The 26,082-nt window shown below is 42.7% G+C and overlaps 1 protein-coding gene across 1 annotated transcript in view; it reads right to left on the bottom strand.

Annotated features, from left to right (window-relative positions):
* Positions 1–3,758: 3,758 nt before the first annotated feature.
* The window catches only part of MRPS6 (mitochondrial ribosomal protein S6), a 65,129-nt gene continuing 42,805 nt past the window's right edge, over positions 3,759–26,082 (bottom strand). Inside the window, exons 2-3 of the mRNA XM_075911333.1 lie at positions 23,724–23,863; positions 3,759–4,328 (exon numbers count right to left, since the gene is read on the bottom strand). Of these exons, the coding sequence (XP_075767448.1) occupies positions 4,148–4,328; positions 23,724–23,863 (321 nt within the window). The 3' untranslated portion in view covers positions 3,759–4,147. The remainder of the gene's footprint in view (positions 4,329–23,723; positions 23,864–26,082) is intronic.

Below are 26,082 nucleotides of genomic sequence, written 5' to 3'. Positions count from 1 at the left end.
GTTCCCTTAGGGTAGAATTCCTGGCCAAGTTTCTCATAAGGCAGACTCATTGGTCTACTTACCTGAGCACAAGCGAGTTTTTTGGTGTAAGTGAACATCCACTCCAAAGGTTCCAGCTGCATGCTAGCTTCCCAGAATAGCTAACTACAGGGCAAGATCACAGGCTGGAGTGAGTTATATTTGTAACCCAAAAAACCATAATGTTCATATTGCAAAGCATCAATTATGAAGAAATGGGTACCTAGTGCTGTGAACCAGCTGTTTAATTAGTTGACTGTTTACACACAAAGCCTGTGATAAATAAAGCATAAACACTTATTTAGGCATGTACGGGTTCAGAAAAGGTTTGCTCTGTTTGGTATTGTAGGTTTATGGTCAATATTTCTATTTAGAAAAGTAACAGGATTTGTAAATCAATCCTCTTTTTAGCTGCAGGAACTAATGGCAGCTCAGAGGAGCACATTAAACAGTAATATCATAAATATCTCCTTAAACCTTATTTAGTGGTACACTGAGCACCTTTCCCTTTCAGACTGGGATAGCAGGATTTCTACATACTGTCTCTCAAAGAGCCTTGTGATGTTTCCATTATCCAGTTGTTTCAGACTTCTTCCCCTTATCCTGCTTGTCTTGCAATCGAGAGTTCTGCTAGTGATTTTATTACAGCAGGATCAGGTCTGTCACAAGGAAAAAGGCCTGACAGTCTGTGATCTTTCTGAGGCTACATCTAGACTAGGGACTTTTTCCAGGGAGGTATCCCGGAAAAACACCACCGTATCCAGGGAGCGCGTCTGCTTTTCCGACATTTTTTGCAAAAGAGCAGACACTTTCGGAAGCCCCTATTTTCCTCATTTCATGAGGAAGTAGGGCTCTTCCAAAAGAGATTTTCCCAAAATTTGGCCCAGTGTAGATGGGACACATTTCGGAAAAGCCTCTTCCAAAAAAACAATCGGAAAAAGGTACACAAATTGCAGAATGCAATTTGCGTACCTTTTTCTGATAAAACTCCGTAGTCTAGACATAGCCTGAGACCCCAACACTACAGTGACTTACACATGCACTTAATATTAAGCACCCATCCAATACATACATGGATTTTTTTTGAATGTGTATTTATAAGCTGGGGATTGGAACCAAAACTAAGTAAGAAATCATTTTTACTCTATACTCTCAAAAGCATTAGGAGAACGGCAGCCAAAGCATGTTTATACACATACAGGCTCTGTTGACCCTCCCCTCCACTTTCCAAGGTTGGAATCTTGCAGTTGCCATTTTTGTTACAACAGAACACAAGATCCCAGCCTCAGACAAAGCTTTATTGAGCCAGATCCAAACAGATGCAGTTAAAAAAAAAAATTCTACAGCGAGAAATGATACCAAACTGGGTGGGGTTGCAACTTCTTTGGAGGATAGGGACATAATTCAAAATGACCTTAGCAAGTTAAAGAAATGGTCAGAGGTAAACAGGATGAAGTTTAATAAAGAGAAATGCAAAGTGCTCCACTTAGGAAGGAACAATCAGTTCCATATATACAAGATGGGAAGCGACTGTCTAGGAAGGAGCATGGCGGAAAGGGATCTAGGGGTCATAGTGGACCACAAGTTGAATATGAGTCAACAGTGTTATGCTGTTGCAAAAAAAGCAAATATGATTCTAGGTTGTATCAACAGGTGTGTTGTAAGCAAAACTCGTGAAGTCATTCTGCCGCTCTACTCTGCACTAGTTAGGCCTCAGCTGGAGTACTGTGTCCAGTTCTGGGCGCCACATTTCAAGAAAGATGTGGAGAAATTGGAAAGGGTACAGAGAAGAGCGACAAGAATGATTAAAGGTTTAGAGAACATGACCTATGAAGCCAGGCTTCATGAACTGGGCTGGTTTAGTTTGGAAAAAAGAAGATTAAGGGGGGGACATGATAGCTGTTTTCAAATATCTAAAAGGGTGTCACAAGGAGGAAGGAGAAAATTTGTTCCTCTTGGTTTCTGAGGACAGGACAAGGAGTAATGGGCTTAAAGTGCAGCAAGGGAGGTTTAGATTGGACATTAGGAAAAAATTTCTAAATGTCAGGGTGGTCAAATATTGGAATAAATTGCCAAGGGAGGTGGTGGAATCTCCCTCTCTGGAGATATTTAAAAACAGGTTAGATAGACATCTGTCAGGGATGGTGTATACAGAGCTTGGTCCTGCCTTGAGAGCGGGGGGTTGGACTCGATGACCTCTCGAGGTCCCTTCCAGTCCTATGATTCTATGAAATGTGAGTGACCTGCCAACAAAAGTTAACTGTGTTAATTCCCTACTGTAATGTAGTGTGGACAAACAAGCAGCTTAGTTTTAAGATGAAGCTTGATACATTTATAAATGGGATTACCTGGCAGGGTTGCCTGTGATAACAGGGAATGGGCATGATAACTAAGGAATTCCCTTCTCTGTCCTGTGTTCCCTTTTTGGTTTCTTCAATGTGCAAAGGAATGAATAGTTTGAAAAGGTGGTGGGTATGAAAGCAATCCTGCCTTATGTGAAATTAGACATTCTTGTCTTTGTTGTAGGAACCTGCAGATGAAGGGAGAATAGCAGGGTAACTTTCCCTCCCATTTTGCTGGTCACTTTTTTTTTTAAATAATATAATTTGTTCTTATCTTTCACCTAATTTTTAATTACACTTCTTATGGCGACAGCATCATCTTTGTAAAAGTGAAACTGCAGACTCCAAGAGCAAGATAGCAAATTCATTCTTTCCTTTTAATAGAGTATTTGCAGAGCAATATCACTAATAAATCCCTCCAAAGCCTGTGGAAATCAGAGTTCAATTTCCAAATTGGTTTCTTAATCTCCAGTCTAGTAGGAGTTACAGGAAGAAGACTTCTAGACACAGCATGCCCAATTGGGAGCATCCTCTCTATCTAATCAAGCAACCGCACTTATGGACTTTTGAAGGACACCACAGCTTTCTCTCCTTGCTGGGAAAGATGGTTGATGCAACGAGAGGCTAGGGTAATTGGGGGGGATGAGGGTGGGAATTGGGGATTTCCTCCAGGCTCTAACAAAGACACAGAAAACATCAAGAAGGTAATACTCTAGTGCAGGGGTTCCCAAACTTCTTTGCACTGTGATCCCTCCTTTTGACAATGAAAATTATTTCATGACCCCAGAAGGGGAGACTGAGGAGCTGTGGGGCCAAAGCCCAAGTCCCACCACCACAGGAAGGGGAGCCAAAGCCCAAAGGCTTGAGTCACAGGTGAGGGATTTATAACCTGAGCCCCTTGACCCAGGACTGAAGCCATCAGGCTTTGGCTTCATCCCCGGGTTCTGGGGTTCAGGCTTCAGCTTCAGCCCTGGGCCCCAGCAAATCTAATGCCAGCCTTGGTAGCCCCTTAAAATAGCAGAGATTCTCAAACGGTCCTGATCTATAGCTTGAGAACCTCTGCTTTAGTAGTAATACCTACCACATCTCCCCCCGTTTTCTTCATCGCTACAGGAATAAGGGAAAGCCAAAAAATTATTCGATTTTGTTTCAAATGTCTCTCATTGAAAAGCATCAGGTGGCTCCAGTTTATAGCAGAACAGAGGACAGTAGCTTACATTTTTCTGCTCACACGAGCTCTGACATTCTCAGAAGTACCATCTGAAAGTCTCTAACCTCTCCCATAGAGAGTGTTTATCTGTGCCTAGACCAAACCTTGGTGACACATTCAAAATAGTAAGTTAGAATGCCTCAAGGAAGGATATATGTGTAACCTTTTATAGTCTTCAACAATACAGCTTACTTCAAATCACCTTTATTAACTTATTCAGATTTTTTTTAAAAGTCATATTACTATACAGTATACATTGTCAGTTTTTTTAATCCACTGTGTATGAGTACAAAGTCTGTAGTAGTCTTACTGAAAAAAAAAATGCTATTTTTAGACTCCTGATGGGTAGACAACTTCATCAGATGTAATGCTTTACATGGAAAGCAAATCAATTTCTAGAATGGTCATCAACTATTAAGATAAGCGTACAAATTTAATTTACAACAAAAAAGAAAGCTAAGGGTTACATTAACTCCAGATGCCACGTGATTATATGTACATAGACAAAAATGATTACCACAATTATATCCCAAAGCAGGGCTAAAATAAAAAGTTTTAGCTATGATCTTTTGGATACTCATTTTTTCTTGGTATATAGTTTGTCTTCATAGTTGATTGGGATTATTCCATTACACTCTTCTGTTTTAGATACGGGATGCTTTAAAAAAGTAGGTCTAATTACATCAACATCACGTCCTAAATATTCCATCATTGTTGAAATGATTGTAGGTGGGCCATCAAAGTCTACCAAAAAATACCTGTAATGGAAAACATACACACCATTAAACAAAATGTGTGAACTGCAAAAGGTTTTATTTCATAGCATTATTCTGTTGAAATTGCAAAATCGAACTACCAATTCTCTGAAATTAATACCTTATGTTTTTTCTAAACTGTTTTTAAAACAAAGCTCAGTAGCATTATGGATTTTAAAATATGGGTAAGTCAATTTAGCCAGAGGTACACAACTAGAAAACAAGATAAAAATGACCATCTTTCCTCTTCACGGGGCATCATTTCTTGCCAGTGCATGTGACGAAGTGGGCTCCAGACCACCAAAGTTTATGTCCAAGTAAATCTGTTAGTCTTTAAGGTGCCACGGGACTCCCAAGACTAAGGTGCCCCTTTGTTTATGCCAGTTAAACAAAATGTATGCTTTCCCTCCTTGAATTCAATTCTCCTCAGGGATTCTTACCATGTGGAGAATGGAGTAATGTATAAACTTTAGATGTTTGACACTGACGTTGGTTCATTGTATGGGTAATATTTCTTTCATCCCAACATCACTTAATAACTATGCAGAAGTTTAAAATAACAACAAGAAGTAAGGGGGGGGGGGGAGAAGAGCTGGAGCTAGCCCAAATGAGCACGTATTCATTAGTGACATGTCTTAACGTACGAAAGCTGAGGATGAATGTCAGAAGTGCACAGTTTCAACATACATTCAGCAGCTCAGCATACTGTAATGTAGGTCTTGCTGCTTGCCATGAGGTCTTATTTCACACACATACAAAATGTCTGATATTTTTAGCATCAGGCAAGCATTGCTTGTCAGCCTTCTATTTATCTGTGACAGACGTACAGGAGCTTGCCTATTGCAAGGACAATCCCACTCTCCATTTATATTTCAGCCTCCCTATGTCACTTCTGCAACCACTCATTAAACCAAGTAAATCATGTGTTGGAACTTATTCCATTTGTTCATTTTTAATTTTCAAGAAATCTTTTAGAACTCCTGTGTGATAGAGCAAGTGGCTTCACAAACATATGCTCGTCCCATTTTGGAGGAGAGAAAATAACTGGATGTTGTATTTGGGTGTTTGAAAATTAAATCCTTGTGCAATTCCTATATCCTTCAATGCCCCAAATGTGTTCAGACAGCAATCCCCATGGCTCTGGTATATTTTGAGTGATCTTACGACAATGATCACGCGCAGGTGGAAAGTTAACAAATATATAACAATTTGGCACTGTAAATAAGGCTGTAGTTATGGGGACATTTAATCCCTCAGCTTGTTTTTGGTAAGGCTTTAACTACATATAGTGCAATACAAAAGAAGACTTAGCTGTCTCTCTGAAGTCCTATTAAAGATTAAAAGATTGGGATTGGCTGCTTACTGTAGTTTCCAACTGCAACATTCAGTAGACAGTAAAGAATTCCCATTTTGCTTTTTTGTTTTTAAACTCCTGTACGGAAGCATTTATTGAAGCTATGGGAATGAAGATAACTGCTTTCTCTGCCCCCAATTATACTTCAGCAGAATGCAAAACTGAGTCAAACACAAAAGGAAACTATATTTTCTTCACATATAATCCAGAACAATCCATACTCAGAATAAGCAGAGTACCAGTTAGTTTTACCTGGAAATTATAGCTGATATGTAGTATTTTGTCCCTACAGTACAGGCCAGATTCTAATGCAATCTAATTTTGGATGCATACAGGGCAATACAAAAGTGCCAAGATATGCAACAAGCGACAGGCACCCAGACTAGAAACTGGACCTAAATATATGTCAGAATACGGAGTACAGAGAATGCGTCAAAAACAAAAAGTTAATATAATGACATACAAGGAAAACAGACTCTTCTAATCGATTATACCTGTAATATGAAGTTCATTAGGATCAACAGGCATTCACTGAGAGAACATAATTCCCCCCACTACGAAGGGACAGTACAAAAGCTATAGACGTGAGTACACTGCCACTTGGAGCAAGCCTGCAGCCCAGGTAAACAGAGGAAAGTTAGCTCTGCATCAGCTAGTACACTAAAAACAGAGGTTTGGAGGTTGCAGCGCAGGCAAGTGGCTTGGGGTAGCCATGCGAACTTGGACCCTGGAGGTTGGGCAGCCTTAGACTTGAATGACTGTGTCTTGCATCAGGGTTGAGGACGGTAATGCTTGGCCCCTGGGCAAGGTGAAGGGCCAGCTCCCAGCCCTCCTGGAAGAGGCAGGCAGCTCTTCTGCGATGCCCATACTGTGCACACTGTGCCATCTGGGGCTGCAGAGGAAGTGGCCAGGAGCCTCGGGCCCAGGATTGTAAGCGACTAGTCGCTTCCCCCCACCCTTGCTGCCTCAAGCAGAGGTAGCAAGCAGGGGGAGCAGGAGCCAGTGCCATCTCCGCAGGTGACAGGGGAGCAGCAGGGACTGGGCATCAGCCAGGATCCAATCCTGTATTCTATACTGGAGTAACTAGTCCCGTTGGGGCAGATCTTCATTCATTTAAGAGACAGAGTCGCAGTGGGGGTAGCTGCCAGGACCGGGAGCTAACCCCGCTGCGGCTCCCCTGCTCACTGACTAATCGACTCGTCGATGGAAAATCCATCAAATTGTTGATTAAACTATATTTAACATCCCTACCCAGGCCCTTTTAAATTGCTGGACCCCAAGGCAGCTGTCCTTGTCCACCGTGGTCAGCAGCCTTGGCTAGCCTGCTGGCTTGAGCAAAGCTAACACAAGTCTGTCTACCTAGGCTGGGAAGTTTGCTCCCCACTGCAGTGTAGACATACTCTACATGCCATTTACAGGCAGAAGTGGAGCATAAGTGGTGCACAGGTCTTGTGCAGGGTTGCTGTACAGTGGTGAATGCTACACACAAGGAGAAAACAATAAATAAGGATTTCCATAACCAAGTATTCCCAACCCAGTGAATGTGTCACAATGGATACTAATGATCTTTTGTAGCAGAAGTGTGGCAGTTTGGAAAACTGTATTAAAGTACTGATTTCTCTGTATTAGGCTTGGAAGGCAAAATCTCCCATGAAGTTAATTAAGGGACCCAATCCTGTATTCTATACTGGAGTAACTAGTTCCCTTGGGGCAGATCTTCAGTGGATGTAAACTGTCATTGTTTCACTGAAGTCAGCTAGAACATTAACAGTTTATACCCCATGACTTCAACAGGAATTGTTATATGAAGAAACTTGGCTCATGAATGCTATAATGAGAAGTAATTGCAAAGTCTCAGGGGACTTCCACGGGAAGCAGGATTGGGCCCAATAAATTTGGAAAGCCTGAAATACCTTCGTACTTTCTTATCTCCAGTAAGTCACATACTTAAGACACACACACAGGGCGCAACAATTTAGGTAATCTACTCGCCATGGGAGAGTAGATTATAGCCCGGCATGGCACCTCAGCGCAATCGGCACATGCACAGCGCAGTCTGCACATGCGCAGCGTGCTGAACTGTGCAGCTGGCGAGCAGGGCTCACCGCAGCTTGGCAAGCCCTATATATATATAAGGAAGGAAAATCCTATTTTCAGTTAAAATATTGACTACCAAAGCAATGATGTTGGACCCTAAAATCCTTTCATAGTTACAACCAAAAAAGGAAAGGCAAGCAAGTTCTAATATATCGTACTACATCAAGGTTTGCATGTTCTTTGGAAATTAGCAACACCATTCATTCATGAACCACCCACCCCCCTCTTCCATGCTATTTTCAGTTGGCCTTTACAGAATTTCATTCCATTTCTAAATGCAAGTTGTGTGCTGCTTTTTACTGTGCTCCTAAAACTGCACTAGCTTTTCTCCCCAAGGAAGGTTTACATCTTTGTGGTCTCTCACACATAAGCAGACAGTGGAAATTTCCACTGACGCACTGTAGATAAATGAAGGAGAAGCAGGGGGATGGGAAGGATGAGCTGCTCCAGCACATCTCCGTCTTTTTCACGGAAGAAATACTTTATCTAAAGATACAAAAAAATGCTGCAGCTGGCAGAATGTAATTTATAAACAATACCAACCACCCTGCTTTCAGTGTAATAAAGCACTAATTGCTCTAATCTATAAATAGGAAGGGGAAAACAATAAGTCTTTTTGTCTTTTGTTTCCATTAATGTAATTGTGCTTAAACACAAAAACAAAACAAAAATCCTGCTGTGATTCATGAGATGATCTGGAATCCTGCCCAAAAAGACAGTATCTAGTCAATGAAATATATTTAGAGATAGATTTAAGTATTTAAATAATAGTGCACACAGCAGCCATCCATTTTTCTTAGTTTAAAACAGTAAGCTGTGAACAAACATGCAAATATTTGCAGCTACTATTTGTCAGGTGACCAAAATAAAACACCAACAAGGTTGAGAGGAAGGAAAAAAAGAGGATATAGGAAAGAGACAGGCTCTTTTGCAAGCACAGCTGTAAAATTGAATTGCAGCTCTCTAGGAGTTAGCAAAGTCATCATAGGAGAAATGCAGGAAAATTCCACTGATACGTTGTGAGACCACAGTTATTTTTGTAACCCTGTTTTACTGTAAACAGAAGGATAATTTAAATACAGGACAGCAGAATATTTATCTGCTGAAATGTCAGTGTTATCAAAGGAAAGTGGCATTTAATTTTTATATATCTAGGCTAAGATTTATTTCAACCTTTAGCCCCAACATTACCCACATCTCCGTTTTCAAATGGGTACTTCGACTTAGATTCTTAGAAGGTATATGGGAAACACCTAGGTCAAAGCTTGCTTGTAAATCCTCCAGGGACATAGCTCTCAGGGTATGTCTACACTACAGTGTCATTTCGAAATATCTTATTTTGAAATAGTTATTTCAAAATAAAATATTTTGAAATAACACGTCTACACACAAAATGCATTTCGAAATAGCATTTTGCTATTTCGAAATAGCGCATCCACACTGAGTGGACACTGAATAGCATTTAAGGTTGGCCAGAACCAGTTCCGGCAGGGCATTAGGTCAGGACTTACTGTGTGGGGCTGCTGCCTGAGGCTATCTGAGGTCTGTGATTAAAGGGACACCACCCCCCCCCCCCCCCCCCGACAGCCAGTTCTCAGGTTTCCGTGCTTGCTAGTCTACCTCGATGAGGGACAGCAAAGCATTTTGTCTCTGCGTGCTCTGCTTGCCCTCACTCGGGACACCACAGCACTCCGCAACATGGAGCCAGAGCTGCCCCTGGGCACTCTGGTGCTTCTCTTGGACACGTTTCTGTGAGCCCGGCTGCATTTTCTGCAGGCTGCCATCCGGGAGGTCCATTGGGGGGCTGTCAGTATCCAGGAGGCCCTGCGGGAGAGCTTCCACCTTGAGGAGCACTAAGAGCCTCCTTGGTCTGCCCCACTCAGGGCTTGTGCTTCATTCCTCCCTCATGTCCTTCCACTTACCCCCCTCCCTAACCCCCCTTCCTGATATCAAATACAAAACACGCATTTTTATGAACACAAACTCTCTTTATTGAACAAAACTGGGGGGAGAGGGAGGAATGAAACTCTGGTGAGACTGGGGAAAGGAAGCGGAAGATGGGAGGGGGAAACCCGAGAGGAGGAAGCTAGAAGGGGAAAGCAAGAGGAAGAAGGGGGAGGGAAAGCTCAGGGCTGGGGGTCTTGCCGGACCAACTTGATTTTCATGCAGACTTGCTCCTGGGTTCGCATGGGGCCTTTATGACAGGATAGCTGCCAGCCTGGCCACCAGACAGACACGTTCCTCCAACTAGTGCGGAGATCACGGACGTTGGGGGCATCCCCCCCAAACCTGAATAAAGTCCATGATCTCTACCCTGGACCAGGAAGGCACCCGCCTTCTCCTGGCCCTGGCAGGCTCCTGGGAGCTGGCAGACTGCTCCTGGGGAGCGGTGGAGGGCTGGCTGTCAGTGGCTTGCTGGCTCATGTTTTGGGGCCACTGGGTCAGGGGCAGTGACTGCTGGCTCTGGGCTGTCAGGTTTGGAGCTGGCACAAGCACTGTGGCCAGAGTCAACCCCTTTAAGAGCTTCTGGGAGGGGAGAGGGAGAGGAGTGTTCTTGGTTGAGGCTGGAGTGGCCACCAGGGCACCCTGGGAAGGCTGGAGGTCCCCTATTTTGATGTAAGTGTCTGCACAGCACTTATTTCGAAATAGCTATTTCGAATTTGGTGTTATTCCTTGTGGAATGAGGTTTACCAAATTCGAAATAAGCAATTCGAAATTGGCTGTGTAGATGCTAGGAAAGTTATTTCGAAATAACGACTGTTATTTTGAAATAACTTTGCCATGTAGACATAACCTCTTTCAGTTCTCCCTTTCTCTCAGCACATGTCGTCTGAGGGTAAGTGGCCCTCAATCTGATTAGCTACTCAAACTTTTCCACATGCTTCCGGTGACTACTTGATGGGGACATTGGGACAGAGTATTTAAAATCAGGGTAGTTCAGCAAAATCCAGGAAGTATGGAGAGGTTGAGAAAGTCAGCAAGAGTGCAGGCTCTAAACTACAGATAGGATGGGAGCATCCACCAGGGCTCAGCCTGCAGGACAAGAGGGGTGACATTATAATGAGAGTTACTGGATGTTTCTGCCAAAACTCATCTAAGTGCAATAGTTACTGGTAATGTAATTTTGATATTTGAAGCACCATTGTTAGACATTAGTGTTAACACCCCACTGAGCTGAATGGAAATTCTTCTTCTTCTCCTAGCTTATGTGTTAAATCTATCTGCAGACTCAAAAAGACTGCTGTATACTTCCACATTCACAAGGATTTCTGAATTTTGTTCATGACAGGAAGGACTAATATTAATGTTTTATTTTTAAAAGATGTTTTAAATTCTGCAAGAAAAGAGGCCAGTACAGTTACTATCAAGAACCAGCTCAATCCAACCCCTGGCATCCAGTGATATGAGTCTACTTGGAGAAGGCTGAAAATATCATTAACACAGTTACTCTGAGGTCTATACAGCTGGATATTTAACTGAGCTGATACCAGAGGAAAGCTCCATTCACCAGCCAAAGGTTATATATGATTCAGAGAATTAGACAATTACCATAGACTAGAAATCAAACTCTGGATTAGTTAACTGAAAGACACTGCGGTGTTGAATAAAAATGACTTCTATACTTGGCAGGATTAGATTTTTATCAGTACAAGTTGGCAATGTTCTTTTCCATCCATGTGTGGATTTTTTTTCCATCGTGTGAGGAATAATTTCTGTGTGTACCGAGGCACATGTGAACGTGCCCCACCAATAGAAACACAAAACCTAGCTGTGGACACTTTGCTAATCAGCCAGGTGGCATTTAAATTTCTCACGAGCAGCCACACACGCATATAGCTTATAGGGAACAATGAATGTCAGTAAACATCAATTCAATCATATACACACAAACCAACAAAAAATATTTCCATTAATAATACTGGAAATGTACAGATAGTCAAATAGAGAAATATGCTGTCTTAAAACTTTATTAGAGTTTAATTTAAGGATTTTAATGTGTATATTTTGACATGTGTGATGTTCACAATTTGTGTCTTAATGGTTATAAAGATTTAGTTTTTTGAATTTCAACACCTGCTGCTATTAAATAATTCTCCGACACCCTCTATATAGTTTGACCTCATTATGACTTCCTGTAACTATGAAAATTTAAATAGATAAAACTCTAAAGAAATGCTTGAAAATGAATATCGATCTTATCAAAATTATAACCCATAAAAATCAAATTCTGCCAAACTTATCTAGACTCCAGAAGAAGAGACACCAATATGAATAGCAATGACCCCTCTTGTAATTGTATGGGAAAATACAAAAAGACATTTGTTTCTTCTAATTTCTCACTGGATAAAAGGACGTAAGGTGTGAGAAACTTGCAACATTGTATGAACAGGCAGCAATTACACAGAGATCCTGTACTGGTTTTGTTTGTAATATACATATAGCTTCCAAAAACAAATGGCGGCTCTTACTACATTTAAAATACAGAGCTGCAGCGTGGGTGGCTCCAGGAGCCAGTACAAGCCAGGACTGCTCAGTCTCGGCTCAAGCCGGCTCCTCTAGCCCCACTACGGCTCTGCAGAGCAGTCCTATCGATTAGCCAGATAACCACAGTTTAACATCTCTAATCAAGGTGGTAGGGGTTAGTGAATAAGGATTCAAATCCTCTTTCTCAGATGGAAATGCTGTTCTCTAACCTGCTGCATGTTTAAAAATAATTTGTACAAGGACAGCAACCACCCTCAAAATACATAGCACCCAGAAGCAGGAAAGCCTACTACTTGGCACTTGCACAATAGTGCTTCTAATAACCAAACCACTTTAAGAACATCAAAATTGTTAACACTTTTCTGAGCAATTTCCCTCAATTTACATGCATTAGGAAACTCAGGTACAGAGACTTAAAAGGAGACAATCCTGTCCCCCTATGGAGAGGACAGAGCCACCATCCATTGCTGTGTGCGTGTCCTGTAGACCTACCTCCTCAGAAAGAGGGGACTTTAGGGGTAGAGCAGCTAGTCAAACTACCCAGGAGTCTAGAATAACAGCTATAGAGTAGATCCACTATACGGAGCTCCCCAAAACTCAATTGAGTTACTCAAACTGAAATCCCATATGATATTCCCAGTCTCTCACAGAGAAACACAACCTAAGTTTCCAGATTTCTAGTCCTGGGTTCTAGCTAATCATCTATGCCATTTCTTATGCCCTCTCTATGACCATGGTATCTGATCAACTCAAGAAGGAAAAGAATTCCTAACCCACACAGTAAGAGAAGCTCCAAAAATCCAATACCACATGAAGAAAAGTAAGATCTGAATTTGCTGTGTCAGGAAACAGGAGCAGTCAGCTAGGGCCAGGCAGCAGTCCTAGACCCCTGGGAGGAGCCACTGGCTGGCCAGCATGGCCCTGGGCACCTGAAGGAACCACCGTCACTGGAGCAGCATTACCCACAACGCCGTGAGTAGCCCCAGTGAGTCCTCCAAGACTTCCTAGTCCCCAGCCCTGACTCCTGAACATCCCCACCCTTCCAAGCAATGCCGGGTAAGTCTTCTAGTTAGCTATAAAAGAGCAGTTTTTCTGTTCAGGACACTTTTTTTTTATACCTAGCTTTCAAAATATACACTAATATTAACTGCTTCCCATCTTCTCGCCCTTACTTAAATTTAAAGGATTAGTTATACCTTTCTTGTTTCAGGGTATATACCCACCCCCACCGAGTTCCTGAGAAAACTAATTATGGCTACAGTGTTTGCACAAGACATGGTTTTCAAGGACACTATAGATAACTAGAAGGTAAATTTGTACCTTTAAGGTGCTGCCCTTCCTGTCAACGCACACATTCTCCTTCACAGTCAATACAGCTTGCTGATTAAGATCAAAGTAATTGTACAGGCCAGCTGAGATCTTCAAAGCTGACTATGGGATTTACTCATCCAACTTCCATTAATTTCAATGGTAGCTGTGTGTCTAAATCCCTTACAGGCTTTGAAAAAAATCAAAACATTAAAATTAGGGATGTAAGCGACTAGTCGACTATCCGATAAGCAAATGCTTATTGGACAGTTGACTAGTAACTTGACTAGTCAGTTTCCCCCCTACACCTATCAGAGAGAGGCAGCAAGCGGTGGGGGGTGGGGGAGGAGAAGCAGGATCCAGTGCTGGGGGAGCTGGCTTAAAAGCTGGTTCCCCCCAGCACTGTCTCCATGGGGGAAGGGGCAGGGTGCAGCAGGAAACTGGTTGCACTTCTGCCTTTGAAAGGTACATTGCAAAACCAGAAGCGCTGCCAGGAGCCTGAGGACGTGCTGGGGACTCAAACAATCCCCCGCTGGCCCTGTGTTCCCTGCTTTTGAAATGTACAAGAGCCCTCCTGGGCTCATCAGTTAACCATTAACCTTCACAGTTACACACAAGCCCCCACCTCCCCGTGGTGCTGCTGCCTCCCTATCTGATACAGAGGCAGCAGTGTGGGTAGGGGCAGGCGGCTCCACAGGAGCTGGAGCTTGCAGGGAGCCATCTTAAAAGCCAGCTCCCCATGAGTACCAGCTCCCACCTGCCTCCCCTCCCCCCCAGACTGCTGCCTCTGTATTAGAGACAGCAGTACAGTGGGGGGAGGGACAGGCTGCTCCCCGGGAACAGCCTTTCCCCCGCGTAAACATGTCACCGCTGAAAATTTCATGTTTACCTTAATAAACACCTTAATAAACAGTTTAACAACATCCCTTGTTTTAAAATGCCAAGGAATATTCAGTTCAGAGGCGGCTCCCATTATGGTCTGAGAACCATGAAGCACTTTTTGTGGGGATTGTTAAGAACTGGCAGGGTCACCCTGTGCTGGCTCTCCACCTTATTTCCAAAGGAGAAAAACAAAATGGGTAGGAGGAGCAGCTGAAACAAAGAAAAAGCTGACAGTTTAATTACTGTTTTATCCGTCCCGAAAAAAGTAATCATAGTAAAGACAATCAAACCCCATTATATAATTTCCTAGTGTTACTTTTTCATGTAAACAAACCTCATAGCTGGCACAGGGATGTGATATACCTCTATAAGTGGAAGGCAGGTGGTTCATGTGATGGTCACTGGGAAGAGATTGTCTTCCCTGGTCAATCTCTTAAAATGAGGGTACATGTTTTATTGAAAGAGTTCTCACACTGTGTACTAACCAGGAAGCCAGAGGTTAGCAGTGGATTCAGCACACAGTCCAAGCCTACAAGCAAGCTCTCCACATGGGGGCAGGGTATACTTTATTGGGCTTGGAAGCTCTGGGAGGGGCCCAGTTATGGCTGCAACACCCATTAAAATGAGTCCAAAATTAAGGCTAAATTGTAGATCATGCCTGAGAATATTTATAGGAACTTATTTCCCTATATCTACAACGCTACTGTCCTGATCTGAGAGACTTGTTGGAGTCAATCAGAGAATTCTCAACACAACATTCTGAGCAGTAAGTTGCTGAGCCTCCTGGTCCAGCCCAGGCCCTTCTCTAGACTGGGGTGTGTGCGCGTATGCAGGTTTGAGACGGAAAGAGAGCTTTGTGATCCTCTGTGTGACATGGTCTATCATTTCAAGATCAAGAACTACTGACTCCTTATGCATAGGCAGGATGGAGGGACAAAGCAAAGCACCGTAAGACTGTGGGAATCAGTGCGTGCCCAAAAATATATGCAAGTAAAGGTGTAATTCACTTATAAGGGTGCATCTACACAGCAGGGCTTAACTCAAAATAAGCTACACAAATTGAGGTAAGTCAATTGCATAGCTTATTTCGAAATTGGGAGCATCTGCACAGCACTTATTTCGAAATAGAGTACTTTTCCTCCAACTTCCCTTACTCCTTGAACAATGAGGGTTAAAGGAGTTGGAGTAAAAAGTCCTCCAGCTTGACAGTATTTTGTCACTATTTCAAAATAACTACCTGCTGTGGAGATGCAGACTAAGTTATTTAGAAACAATATTGCTGCAGCGGCGGATTTAGGGCAGGGCGAGCAGGGCAGCTGCCCCGGGCCCCGCGCTTCCCAAGGCCCCGCGCATGCGCCGTGTCAAAGGGGAGGCCCCGTGAAATTTTGCTGCTCGGGCCCTGCGGCACTCTCATCCACCCCTGTGTTGCTGTGTAGACATACCCTCACAGTCACACACTATAATGCCATGTTTGGTGGTCGCTATCAATACAAATCAAGCAGCCAGAAATGTAAGGAGATAAAAGAAAGGGAATTAACCTAATAGACATCAATCCATCCTCTAGTTTTAAAATCAGACGAGGCTTTCTGCAAGTCAGGCAATATACTATCTAGGGAAGCAGATGAACAAAATCAAGATGAAAATTATTTCAATATAGAGACTTTGTGGCTCTGGTAACTAATGACAGAGCTGCCAGAACATGCATCATGTGACTCCTATCAAATGCTTGAAGACAGGTAGTCTCACCATTAGCATGTCCACATTCAGAAGGTGTCCAAGAAACAGGAGATGGTCGTGCTACACTAACTGATTCTTGTCTTTTCAAAGATGCAGGTTTGTAGCGTGAAAACACAAGAGATTCCATCTGGTATCCTGACTTTGGAAAACATGGTGTGAACTATATACTAAACTGAAAATGAAAAAAGCATAGAATATAAAACTTGCTACGGCCAGTGGAAGCAATTGCAGCAGTCACTGTCAGGTGGACATGCTGTGCAGAGTGAGATTCAAAAACTAATATTAACAGAAGCTACCAGATGGAAAGAAATATTGGAAAGATTGTTGGGTGTTACCTTGTTTCTTGCTTCAGAAGGGTTAGTATTCCCAGGAGCTAGGTGATCCACACAATGGTAACTTTCTTGGAACTCTTGAAATTATAGCTCATTATGACAGCATCACTCATGACCATTTGATTAAAGTCAAACATAAGCAAATAGTCCATTTGGTCATAAGCATGGCCATACTGGGTCAGACCAAAGGTCCATCCAGCCCAGTACCCTGTCTGCTGACAGTAGCCAATGCCAGGTGTCCCAGAGGAAGTGAACTGAACACGTAATGATCAAGCCATCTCTCTCCTGCCATCCATCTCCACCCTCTGACAAACAGAGGCTAGGGACACCATTCCTTACCCATACTGGCTAATAGCCATTTATGGATTTAACCTCCATGAATTTATCTAGTTCTCTTTTAAACCCTGTTATAGTCCTAGTCCTCACAACCTCCTCAGGCAAGGAGTTCCACAGATTGACAATGTGTTGTGTGAAGAACTTCCTTTTATTTGTTTTAAACCTCCTGCCCATTAATTTCATTTGGTGGCCCCTAGTTCTTATATTATGGGAACAAGTGTCCTTATTCACTTTCTCCACACCACTCATGCTTTTATAGACCTCTATCATATCCCCCCCTCAGTCTCCTCTTTTCTAAGCTGAAAAGTCCCAGTCTCTTTAATCTCTCCTCATATGGGACCTGTTCCAAACCCCTAATCATTTTAGTTGCCCTTCTCTGAACCTTTTCTAATACCACTATATCTTTTTTGAGATGGTCCTAAAATGTGACACTAGAGACAAGGGAACTGGAAGAAGTTTTTCAAGGTCCACTTCACAAGTATCCTACAGATCTTTTGAGAATTTTCTGTGTGATATATTGCACCTGAAAAAAAATCTTCTAGTCTATTTTTGGAAAAGAATATGAATTACCCATACTTATTAAATGAGATTTACAAAAACATACTGCAACTAGTTTTCAGTGAAGTGCACATAGCCCTAAGAGCTTTTTGCACATTACCAGGGACAGCGGCCTAAGCCAAAAGAAGCTTCAGCATGCTGACACTCATCAAAAACTGCCAGTGTTCTATTATGGGGAAAGAATGCTGAAGCTACCTAGCTATCTTGTCTACTGAGTGTGAACTTGCAAGAGAAATTGACTTGGGGGACCAATTCATGATTTTGCAATGAAATAAACCCCCAAAAAATAAAGTTAATTGGCCTAATTATAAAATGTTTGCAGTCGTGTTGGTACATCAGAATGAAAAAAAATCCAGACAAAGTTATTCTATCCTATCAATATTAACCAAAAAGTTATAAAATAGTCAGCAAACTTCTAGGACTGTCAGGGTGGGCGTTATGTTAAACAAAAACAACAAAAGGGGCATTTTTCAGACATGTAGAATATGTAACTAATTTCAGAATTAAAACAAACTTTTTTCATGGCTCATGAAATTGTATGCATGATATGTGTGTAGGAAGGGGCCTGTGTTACAAGTTTGTACTGGGCCCGAAAAAATTATTATTGAGCCCTGCCCACAAGCATCTGAAAATAAAAGGAAGCAATCAATTGAACAGTTAGCTCCATTGACTCATACAGCGAAACTGGCACGCAAGGCTCTGAAAGATTTGGAATTGTGTCCTGTCTCTTATTAGTTTAATGCTGTCTATACCACTCATAGTAGCCCTTTAGGTTCCTTCACAAGTATCATGAGAGACAGTGGTGCTGTGACACTTACAGCTGAGTTAATGAGAAAGAGGTATTAAACAGCATTAAAAAATTGCACTTTAAAGAGAAGATTAAGGTTTTTTTAATAAAAGGTAGGTTGCTGGGTGTGGATGTAGTTCACTGTAATATTTTGATAAACTACTCTTCTTTTCACACACTGTTACATTTTAGACAAAACAATTAACTATCCTTAGAAGTGTTGTAGGGAGGGTAGAAAGTGACTTTATAAGGTGGATAAAGAACTGGACTTTTATTTCCTACTGCTAGAATGTGCTTAATTACCTCAGTTCCCTATGGTCTTGCACACAGAAAATATCAGATGGCAAATCCACAGTGCTGTCTGATACATGAGAGCAAACACAGCATAGGGGACCTCCAGGGAAACACTCCCCCTTACTATATGCACAGCTTGAAGAGCACTGTCAGTTATTGAGGTTGCCCAGTACTACTCCCTGTGAAGACCCTGTTTTCAGTGGCTCCTAACCTTGCCAAACTTAAATTGTTTGGGCTGATACACTGGGGGTCTGCCTCAAATTGAGGGTTGCTGTGTGTGTTGGTAGCATTTTTATTTATTTATTTTAGCTAAAAGAATTTAGAGATTTCTAACAAGGCCAAGAAAAAACGTGTTGTTTTGTCCATTTTAAAAAATTCTTGAAACCTTTCTCTGAACAGTGCTAGCCTCCCATGCATTGGAGCAGGGAACTGAATTTGGCAGGGATGTGCCTCTGGCCATGAAAAGCCACATAAATGTGGCCAAATTGTTAAGTCTGAAAAACTGTAGTTTGCACTGGCTATAAAGACCTCTTAAATTTCAAAAGCTAAAATCTCTGATTCCTTCCCCAGTGAGCATGCGAGAGCAGGGGTGGGCAATAATTTTTTTTTGGAGGGGGGGGGGGAGACGCCAAGATTTTGTAAAGCAGTCAAGGCCCGCACTTTTCTGTAGCAGGTGTTCAAGGACTAGGCTGGAGGTTGGGTGCAGAAGGGCACACGGGGTAAGAGACTGGGGTGTGGCGTCTGAGAGGGAGTTTGGATGAAGGAGGGGGCTGTGACCTGGGTCAGAGGAATAGAGTGCAGGGTCTGGGAGGGAGTATGGGAGCAGGAGAGGATTCTGGCCTGTGGGAGGGATGTAGAAGGGGGGTATAGAGTCTGGGAGGAAGTTATGACCTGGGGCAGAGGCTGCAGAGGGTGATCCGGGAGAGGGAGTTGGGGTGCGGGAGGGGCTAGGATGCCAGAGGCAGGCTTTGGCTGGGAGGGGCTTACCTAAGTGTCTCCCAGCCAGTCGCCCTGCAGCTGCAGCCCCAGACCGCCGGAAAATGCAGCCTGCTCCCTCCACGTGGCTCTCAGCTCCAGGAGCGGGAAGAGGCTTGGGCTGCCCCCATCCCCCGGGCAATCTCTCAGAACCTATATTGACTGGTTGTTTCCAGCCAATAGGAACGGAGAGATTGGCTGGGGTCAGTTCCTGTTGGCCAGTTGTTTCCAGCCAATAGGAGCTGAGGATGGGTTGGGAGCCAGGGGAGATCACACGAAGATTCCCCCTCCCTCCAGAGCAGAGAGGTACATGGAGCAGCCCTGCGCTTAAAAAAGCAACTGCTGAATGCATGAGGGTCCCAGCAGGTGGGTCTGTGGGCCAGATCCTGTGGTTTGGCGGACCAGATCCGGCCCAAGAGGTATCTTGCCCACCTCTGTGCTATAGCCTCTCTCAGCTCCTGTATGCCACTTCACTGCACATGCACCATCCCCATGAGCATGCGCCAGTTCAAGAGTACAAGAGTGAACAAGAACTGGACATACTGAAATAGAGATCAGGGAACCCATCTCTCCCGGTCTGCTCGCCAACCCCCCCCCCCCCCCCCCCCCCAGTGCTGCCATCCAAGCAGCACGGAAGAATAAGCAAGCTGACTTTAATGCAGAGGAGACAAAATCCATACAGGGATGAGGGAAAGGAGTAGATTGGGATAAGAAGACAGACTAGAGGGTGGGAGAGAAGGGGAGAAACTGAGATGGGTCAAAGAAATGAGGATTTGGAAGGGGAAAGGAGGCTGGAATTTGGAGCTGGTGACACAAGTGAGAGGGATGAGCAAGTTGGCTTTTGTGAGGAAAGATTCACGTGACTGGATGAGATTGGGGCTAGGAACCAGTGTGGGGGCCACTAAGGGCAGAGGGGAGGGGAAAGACAGATCTGACAAAGAGCTTAGTGAGGAGCCAGAACTGGGCCAGGAGACAGGGATAAACAGCCAGGGAGATAGCATACTGAGGTAAGGAGCGAAACACACTATGAAACGTACAGTTCGCAGTAACAGGGCCACATGGACACCTAGTGCATGTCACACTTCTGTGCTGCAGGTTCATCCCGACCTACAGGGTACTATTTCATCATTTAGATAACCTCTATGATTGCTGTGCAGCCTTGTCCTTATGCACTGTAATAAAAGACTGTAGCGTATGATCACATTTTCCTATAAGACTCCTGCTTCATTCTGTGCACAGAATGGACCTGTGCTAGGGATGAATCTTTGTTGTGAGTAAAGGAGGCTGTTTGTTAGGACTCCGACTCATATATTGCAGAAGTTGACAGACATGTAACGAACGTGGTAGGAAGCAAATAGGAAAGCTCACGGTTAAGACAAATGAACAGTGCCCTGGAGAGATGGATTCTATCCCTACCTTCACCACAGAATTCCTAAGTCATGCTGGGTTGCTGCTTGAACCCAAACATTTCACAGGTGGTCACTAACCGTGTGTTCCTCATTTTCTGAAGTCCCGACTTGACCCTGGGGTCTGATCAGTTCAGAAGTGCAATAAAAGCTGTGCTTGAATATATAATACAAAATACCCTGAAAAGTAAGGTCTTAGGCATCTCAAATTGGATATCCAAAATTACTAGATACTTTTGACTTTAATCTGTACCTCAGTTTCCCATTTGCACAACACCCACAACGCCCCATGGGGTGGGCAGGCCCATTGACAGAGGAGGCAAAGGCGGCAGCTGCCCCAAGGCCTAGCAATTTAAATTGGCCCAGGGCTCCTGGCCACTGCTGCAGTGGAAACTGCAGTGACCAGACCCCTGGGCCCATTAAATCAATTGTGGACTTTTGAACAGCATGCACCACGTGGTGCTGAAGGACTGGATGGGGAAGGTAAGCCTCCTGCCCTGCCCCTTCAGCCCAAGACCTTACCCCTTCCACCGGCCCAAAGTCAATCCTCCCTCCACCTTGCCCTGGGCCCAGCAAACTCTGGGAGGTGGATGAAGATAGATTAATATTTGTGAAACACTCATATGCTACAGTGCTTGAGTGCCATAGGAAAGCTCTCAAGGAAATTAACGATTCTGTATTCAGAGAAAGGTTTGAACAGTGTGTAGTAACTAAAGTTTGGGGCCACATATGTAATCAAGAAAATAAAATTTAAAACACTGAATAATTGCTCATTCAGTGCATACCAATCATCCTATACACTGAACGAGACGGGACAAATTAAGGTTGCCTGGGTAAATTTAATTCTGTCATTTCCTTACTTCTGAGGGCTTGACTTTGCAACTTCAATGTTCTTTTCACATAGCTGTTTGTATGTAATTGAATAGGGCACCAGAAACATACTCAACAAGTGATAGAAAATGTAGCCTCAGAGCTTAAGATCCCACAATTTATTACCTAGATCCTATGAACATGTTATTTTCATGTTTAGAATATGCGTCTAAACACTGGATAATGGCTTGCAGAATTAAGCAACTCACCAGTACATGATAATTACAAACACCAGGAAGGGAGGGAGGAGAAAGGGAGGATGGTCAAACAGTGCTGTTGCTTTGGTTAGAAATATGCACATCACGAAGGTTTCAAGGTGTTGTTTGAGTGGGGGAGAGGGAGGAGGAAATGTTTGTTGGTTTTATTTTCCCTTTTTAAACTGGCAGAGATTCTCTCTGACTTTACACAGGAGAATAAAAAGGTCTTCTCAAGTGGGATAGAATTTGTGAGTAAACCATGAGCAGAGTAGCTAAGAAAGGTTGTGCAGCTTAAAAATGCATCTTTTAAAGTGTACGTGATTTTCCCTTTGCATGTACCCAACCTACCCAAAGAAGATTAGTTTTCATAATGGCTGGCCATCAAATGTCACATTTATGTTAAAAATATTAAGAAAAATGTATTTAATTGTTATTTTGAGTATTGTATGCAGCCGCTATGTAATACTTGTTGCCTAGCAACATTTCTCAATCCTTGCAGGGGCAGCGTTCATTTCAGAGGTAGTCTCAAAGAGTTTAACCACAGAAAAGCACACGTTTAAGCAATCAAAAGGATGAAATCTTCATTATTCTCACTGCATCCAGGAAGAGAGTTCATATTCAATGTACTAATGCAGCATATCACAAATACATTCAGCAAAAACTATTCCCAAAACAATCAAGTCATTATTGTACTTTCCTCAAATTATTCAGATAATCTTAACAAAAAATCAGCATAATGGAAACAAGTACAGTAGACTTCCGATAATCCGGAACCTATGGGACTTAAGTGGTGCCGGATTATCAGATATGCCGGACTATCAGGTGGTACTATAAGATGGTTATATATATACACTGTATACATTATTTACTGTATATAAAGTGTTCTTAACCCTTTTTATTGTACATACTGTATACAGTATACTATCATGTTTTAGTTTTTTAAAGCCTTTTTTACCCTTTTTGCTCAGTTCAGCTGCTGCCGCTGTTACCTTGTGACTCATTTTTTGCCGAAGCTCACTCACTAGGCTCTTGCCATTTCGATGTCGGACTATCAGGAATGCCGGACTATTGGATGCCAGACTATTGGAATTTTACTGTATGTCTTACAGGGCACATATGGCAGATAACAGTTCAGACATGTTAGAATATAAAAAATCATTACTGTCAATTAGTATTGGCATTCCATTTACAGTCAATGATTCCTGTTCTTGTTGAAGTCCTGTCACTAGCTTCTGCAGAAAAAAATTAACTTGTCCATGAGGATGCATAGTCTTTATTGTGGAGGATCCCTCACAGTGGGTATGCCTACACTGCAGACAGACAACTGCAACTGGACCATACCAGTTGACTTGGGTTCATGGGGCTTGAACTAAAGTTGTTTAATTGCAGTATAGATGTTGGGGCTCAGGTGCAGCCTGAGTTCTGGGAACCTCCCACCTTGCGGGGACCTAGGACCTGGATTCCAACCCAATCCCACACAATTAAACAGCCCAAGCCCCACAAACCTAAGTCAGCTGGCCCAGGCCAGCCATGGGTTTTAACTGCCACAGACATTCAGCTGGAACAAGACTATTTGCAGCACTCTCTGGTTTATGATTTACAATAAAAACTAACTTGAACAAGATAAAAATACTTAGAAGTCAAAGCACTTTACAACTGATTATGCTTTGGTCATAGGATACTCGCTTGGGTTACCCATCTCTGAAATATTTAATCAGATGCCCACAGAAAAGAACAAATCATAAATGTTTGCAATTAAGGGACTATATATAGACCATACCCTCCTTTTCTGTGATCTTGATTATGCTTGTAGATTTTATATGGCAGTGATCTTTCTCCCAGATTTTCCAAGTTTCTCACAACTGCTCCTTTCTCCATCAGAGTTTCTATCGTACGCTTCAGGGCAGCGGCCATCTCAGGCTTCCAAAAAAATTAAAAAAAGAAACATTCAGACATTCAAATTTGGTTCTAAGTTAATTAGAATCAATTAATGTAGTTACCTGATTAAACCGTTGGAGGAGGGAACTCTTCAATACAACAAGCCAATGAGGAACAAACTGGCATCAATTAAAAAACAGAATTTTGGAAACTGCAGCCCTGAAGCAAAGCTACCATTGAGTTCAATGACACAAAATCAGGCTCTACCAATGGAAAACAAACAAAATTGTCAATAAGCCTGATTCTCCTCTGCTCTGTACCTTGTATAGGCATTTATACCAGTTCACTCTTACCTGCAATCGTTATGCATGCTATTCAACCTAGTTTAAATAAATACAGGAGGGTTAGGGAAAATAGTGGTTTTAAGGCTCTAATCAGATTCCGATGGACCATTAACACGATAAATAAATCAGTGAATTAACAACAATTTCTCAGCCCTATAAAATGGCATAATTTATGGTATTATTCAACATAATAACCAAATCAATTTAAAAGCGTAACAGCAAGCTTTGGCTGATCATAGATACCACTGATTAGCAAGAGACCTATTTTACAAGTCCATTTCAGTTATGTATGTGTAAAAGGAACATGAACTTTTCTTTAGATTCATGGGGAAACATTTCATTGACTTCATAAATAAAGCCAAACTTTTGCTCAGATTCCAAACATTTATAAAATAAGGAATTAAAAAGGACGATATATAAATTAAATCTCCTCCCAACGAGCGATGGTAATTATCTGAGTAATGCCTAGACTGAGTTTCCTTCTTAGAGCATATCAAGGCTGGTTTGTAGTTTTTAGACCACTTCAACACTCACACTTCACCATTATTTTATTTTATCTTAACTTATAGCAGAGCTGAAATAAATGTTTCAGTTGAGTTTCTTCAGGATTGTTGGAACTCAGTAAACACCAGGGAACACCAAATTCATCTTACTTCTGACACAGTAGGGGTACGTCTAGACTACATAGCTCCATCAACAGAGCCATGTAAACTAGTTTACCCGACGTAGTCAATGAAGCGGGGATTTAAATAATCCCCACTTCACTAAAATAAAAATGGCCGCCGCGCTGTGCTGACAATCAGCTAATCCGGCACAGCGCAGCAGTCTAGACGCGGCACAGTCGACAAGGGAAGCCTTTGTTGACCGTTCCGGTATGCCTCGTGAAACGGTATGCTTCCCTTATTTAAATCCCCGCTTCATTGACTATGCCGGGTAAAATAGTTTACATGGCTCCGTCGACGTAGTCATGTAGTCTAGACGTACTCTAAGTGATGTTGACGGGCAACCCCGAGAACCCTCATGTTGTTAATACTAAGTTTCTGGATGCTGGTGTGAAGTAAAAGTACTTTGGGGAAACAACCCCTGTATGGAGAAGGGAAAACAAGAGACTGTAAGTAGCTATTCCATCCAAAAGAATTATAAAAAATATGCCATATTTAGATACTTATATAACATCTCACATCAAAATATATTCCTCTGCTCATCTGCTTGATATGATGGCTATAGCTGGAAACAAGAAAGCTAGCAAAATATAGCTAGCAACATTTTAAAATAGTTAGCATTTAAGTAAACATACCACTATTAAGTCTCAATCCCTCTCAGCCTGAAATGACCTTGTGCAATTCCCCACTTATTTGTAAAATAAGTTAATATTAGTTGCCTCCCTCTAAGGTAGCAATCAGACATCTTGATTAATAACAGCTGTTACTAGAATTCATGGTCTCCTGTCTTGCAGCTTGCTATACACTACCCTAGGCTATAGGATCTCTTGGAATGGAGTGTTTTCCATATGCAAGGAAAATTCTCCACCATCTATCACTAGCCATTTTGTAACTCCATTTTACATTACTACTATGGCATGAAGCAGCCTTAGTGAATCAGAGAATCTGGCCCAAACTACAGATGTGAATGACTAAGCAAATGCTTATCAGATAGTCAACACACTAGTTGACTAGTCGCTTCCCCACCCTTGCTGTCTCTATCAGAAAAAGGCAGCAAAAGGGTGGGGGGGAGGGAGAAAGAGGAAGGGTGCTTCAAAGCAACAGTGCTACATGGAACTCGGGGTCAGCTGGGGACTGCTACCACTTTGAAATGCCGCAGGGAGCACAGGGCCAGCGGGGGAGCGCTTGAGTCCCCCGCTGGCCCCGTGCTCCCCACAGCACTTTCCCGTTTGAAGTACAGCAACAGTCCTGGGGC

Source organism: Pelodiscus sinensis, chromosome 1 (assembly GCF_049634645.1).
Source record: "Pelodiscus sinensis isolate JC-2024 chromosome 1, ASM4963464v1, whole genome shotgun sequence".
In the NCBI taxonomy this organism is placed as follows: Eukaryota; Metazoa; Chordata; order Testudines; family Trionychidae; genus Pelodiscus; species Pelodiscus sinensis.
Note: the sequence above shows the minus strand (reverse complement) of the source record. Positions and strands in the feature narration are given on the sequence as shown.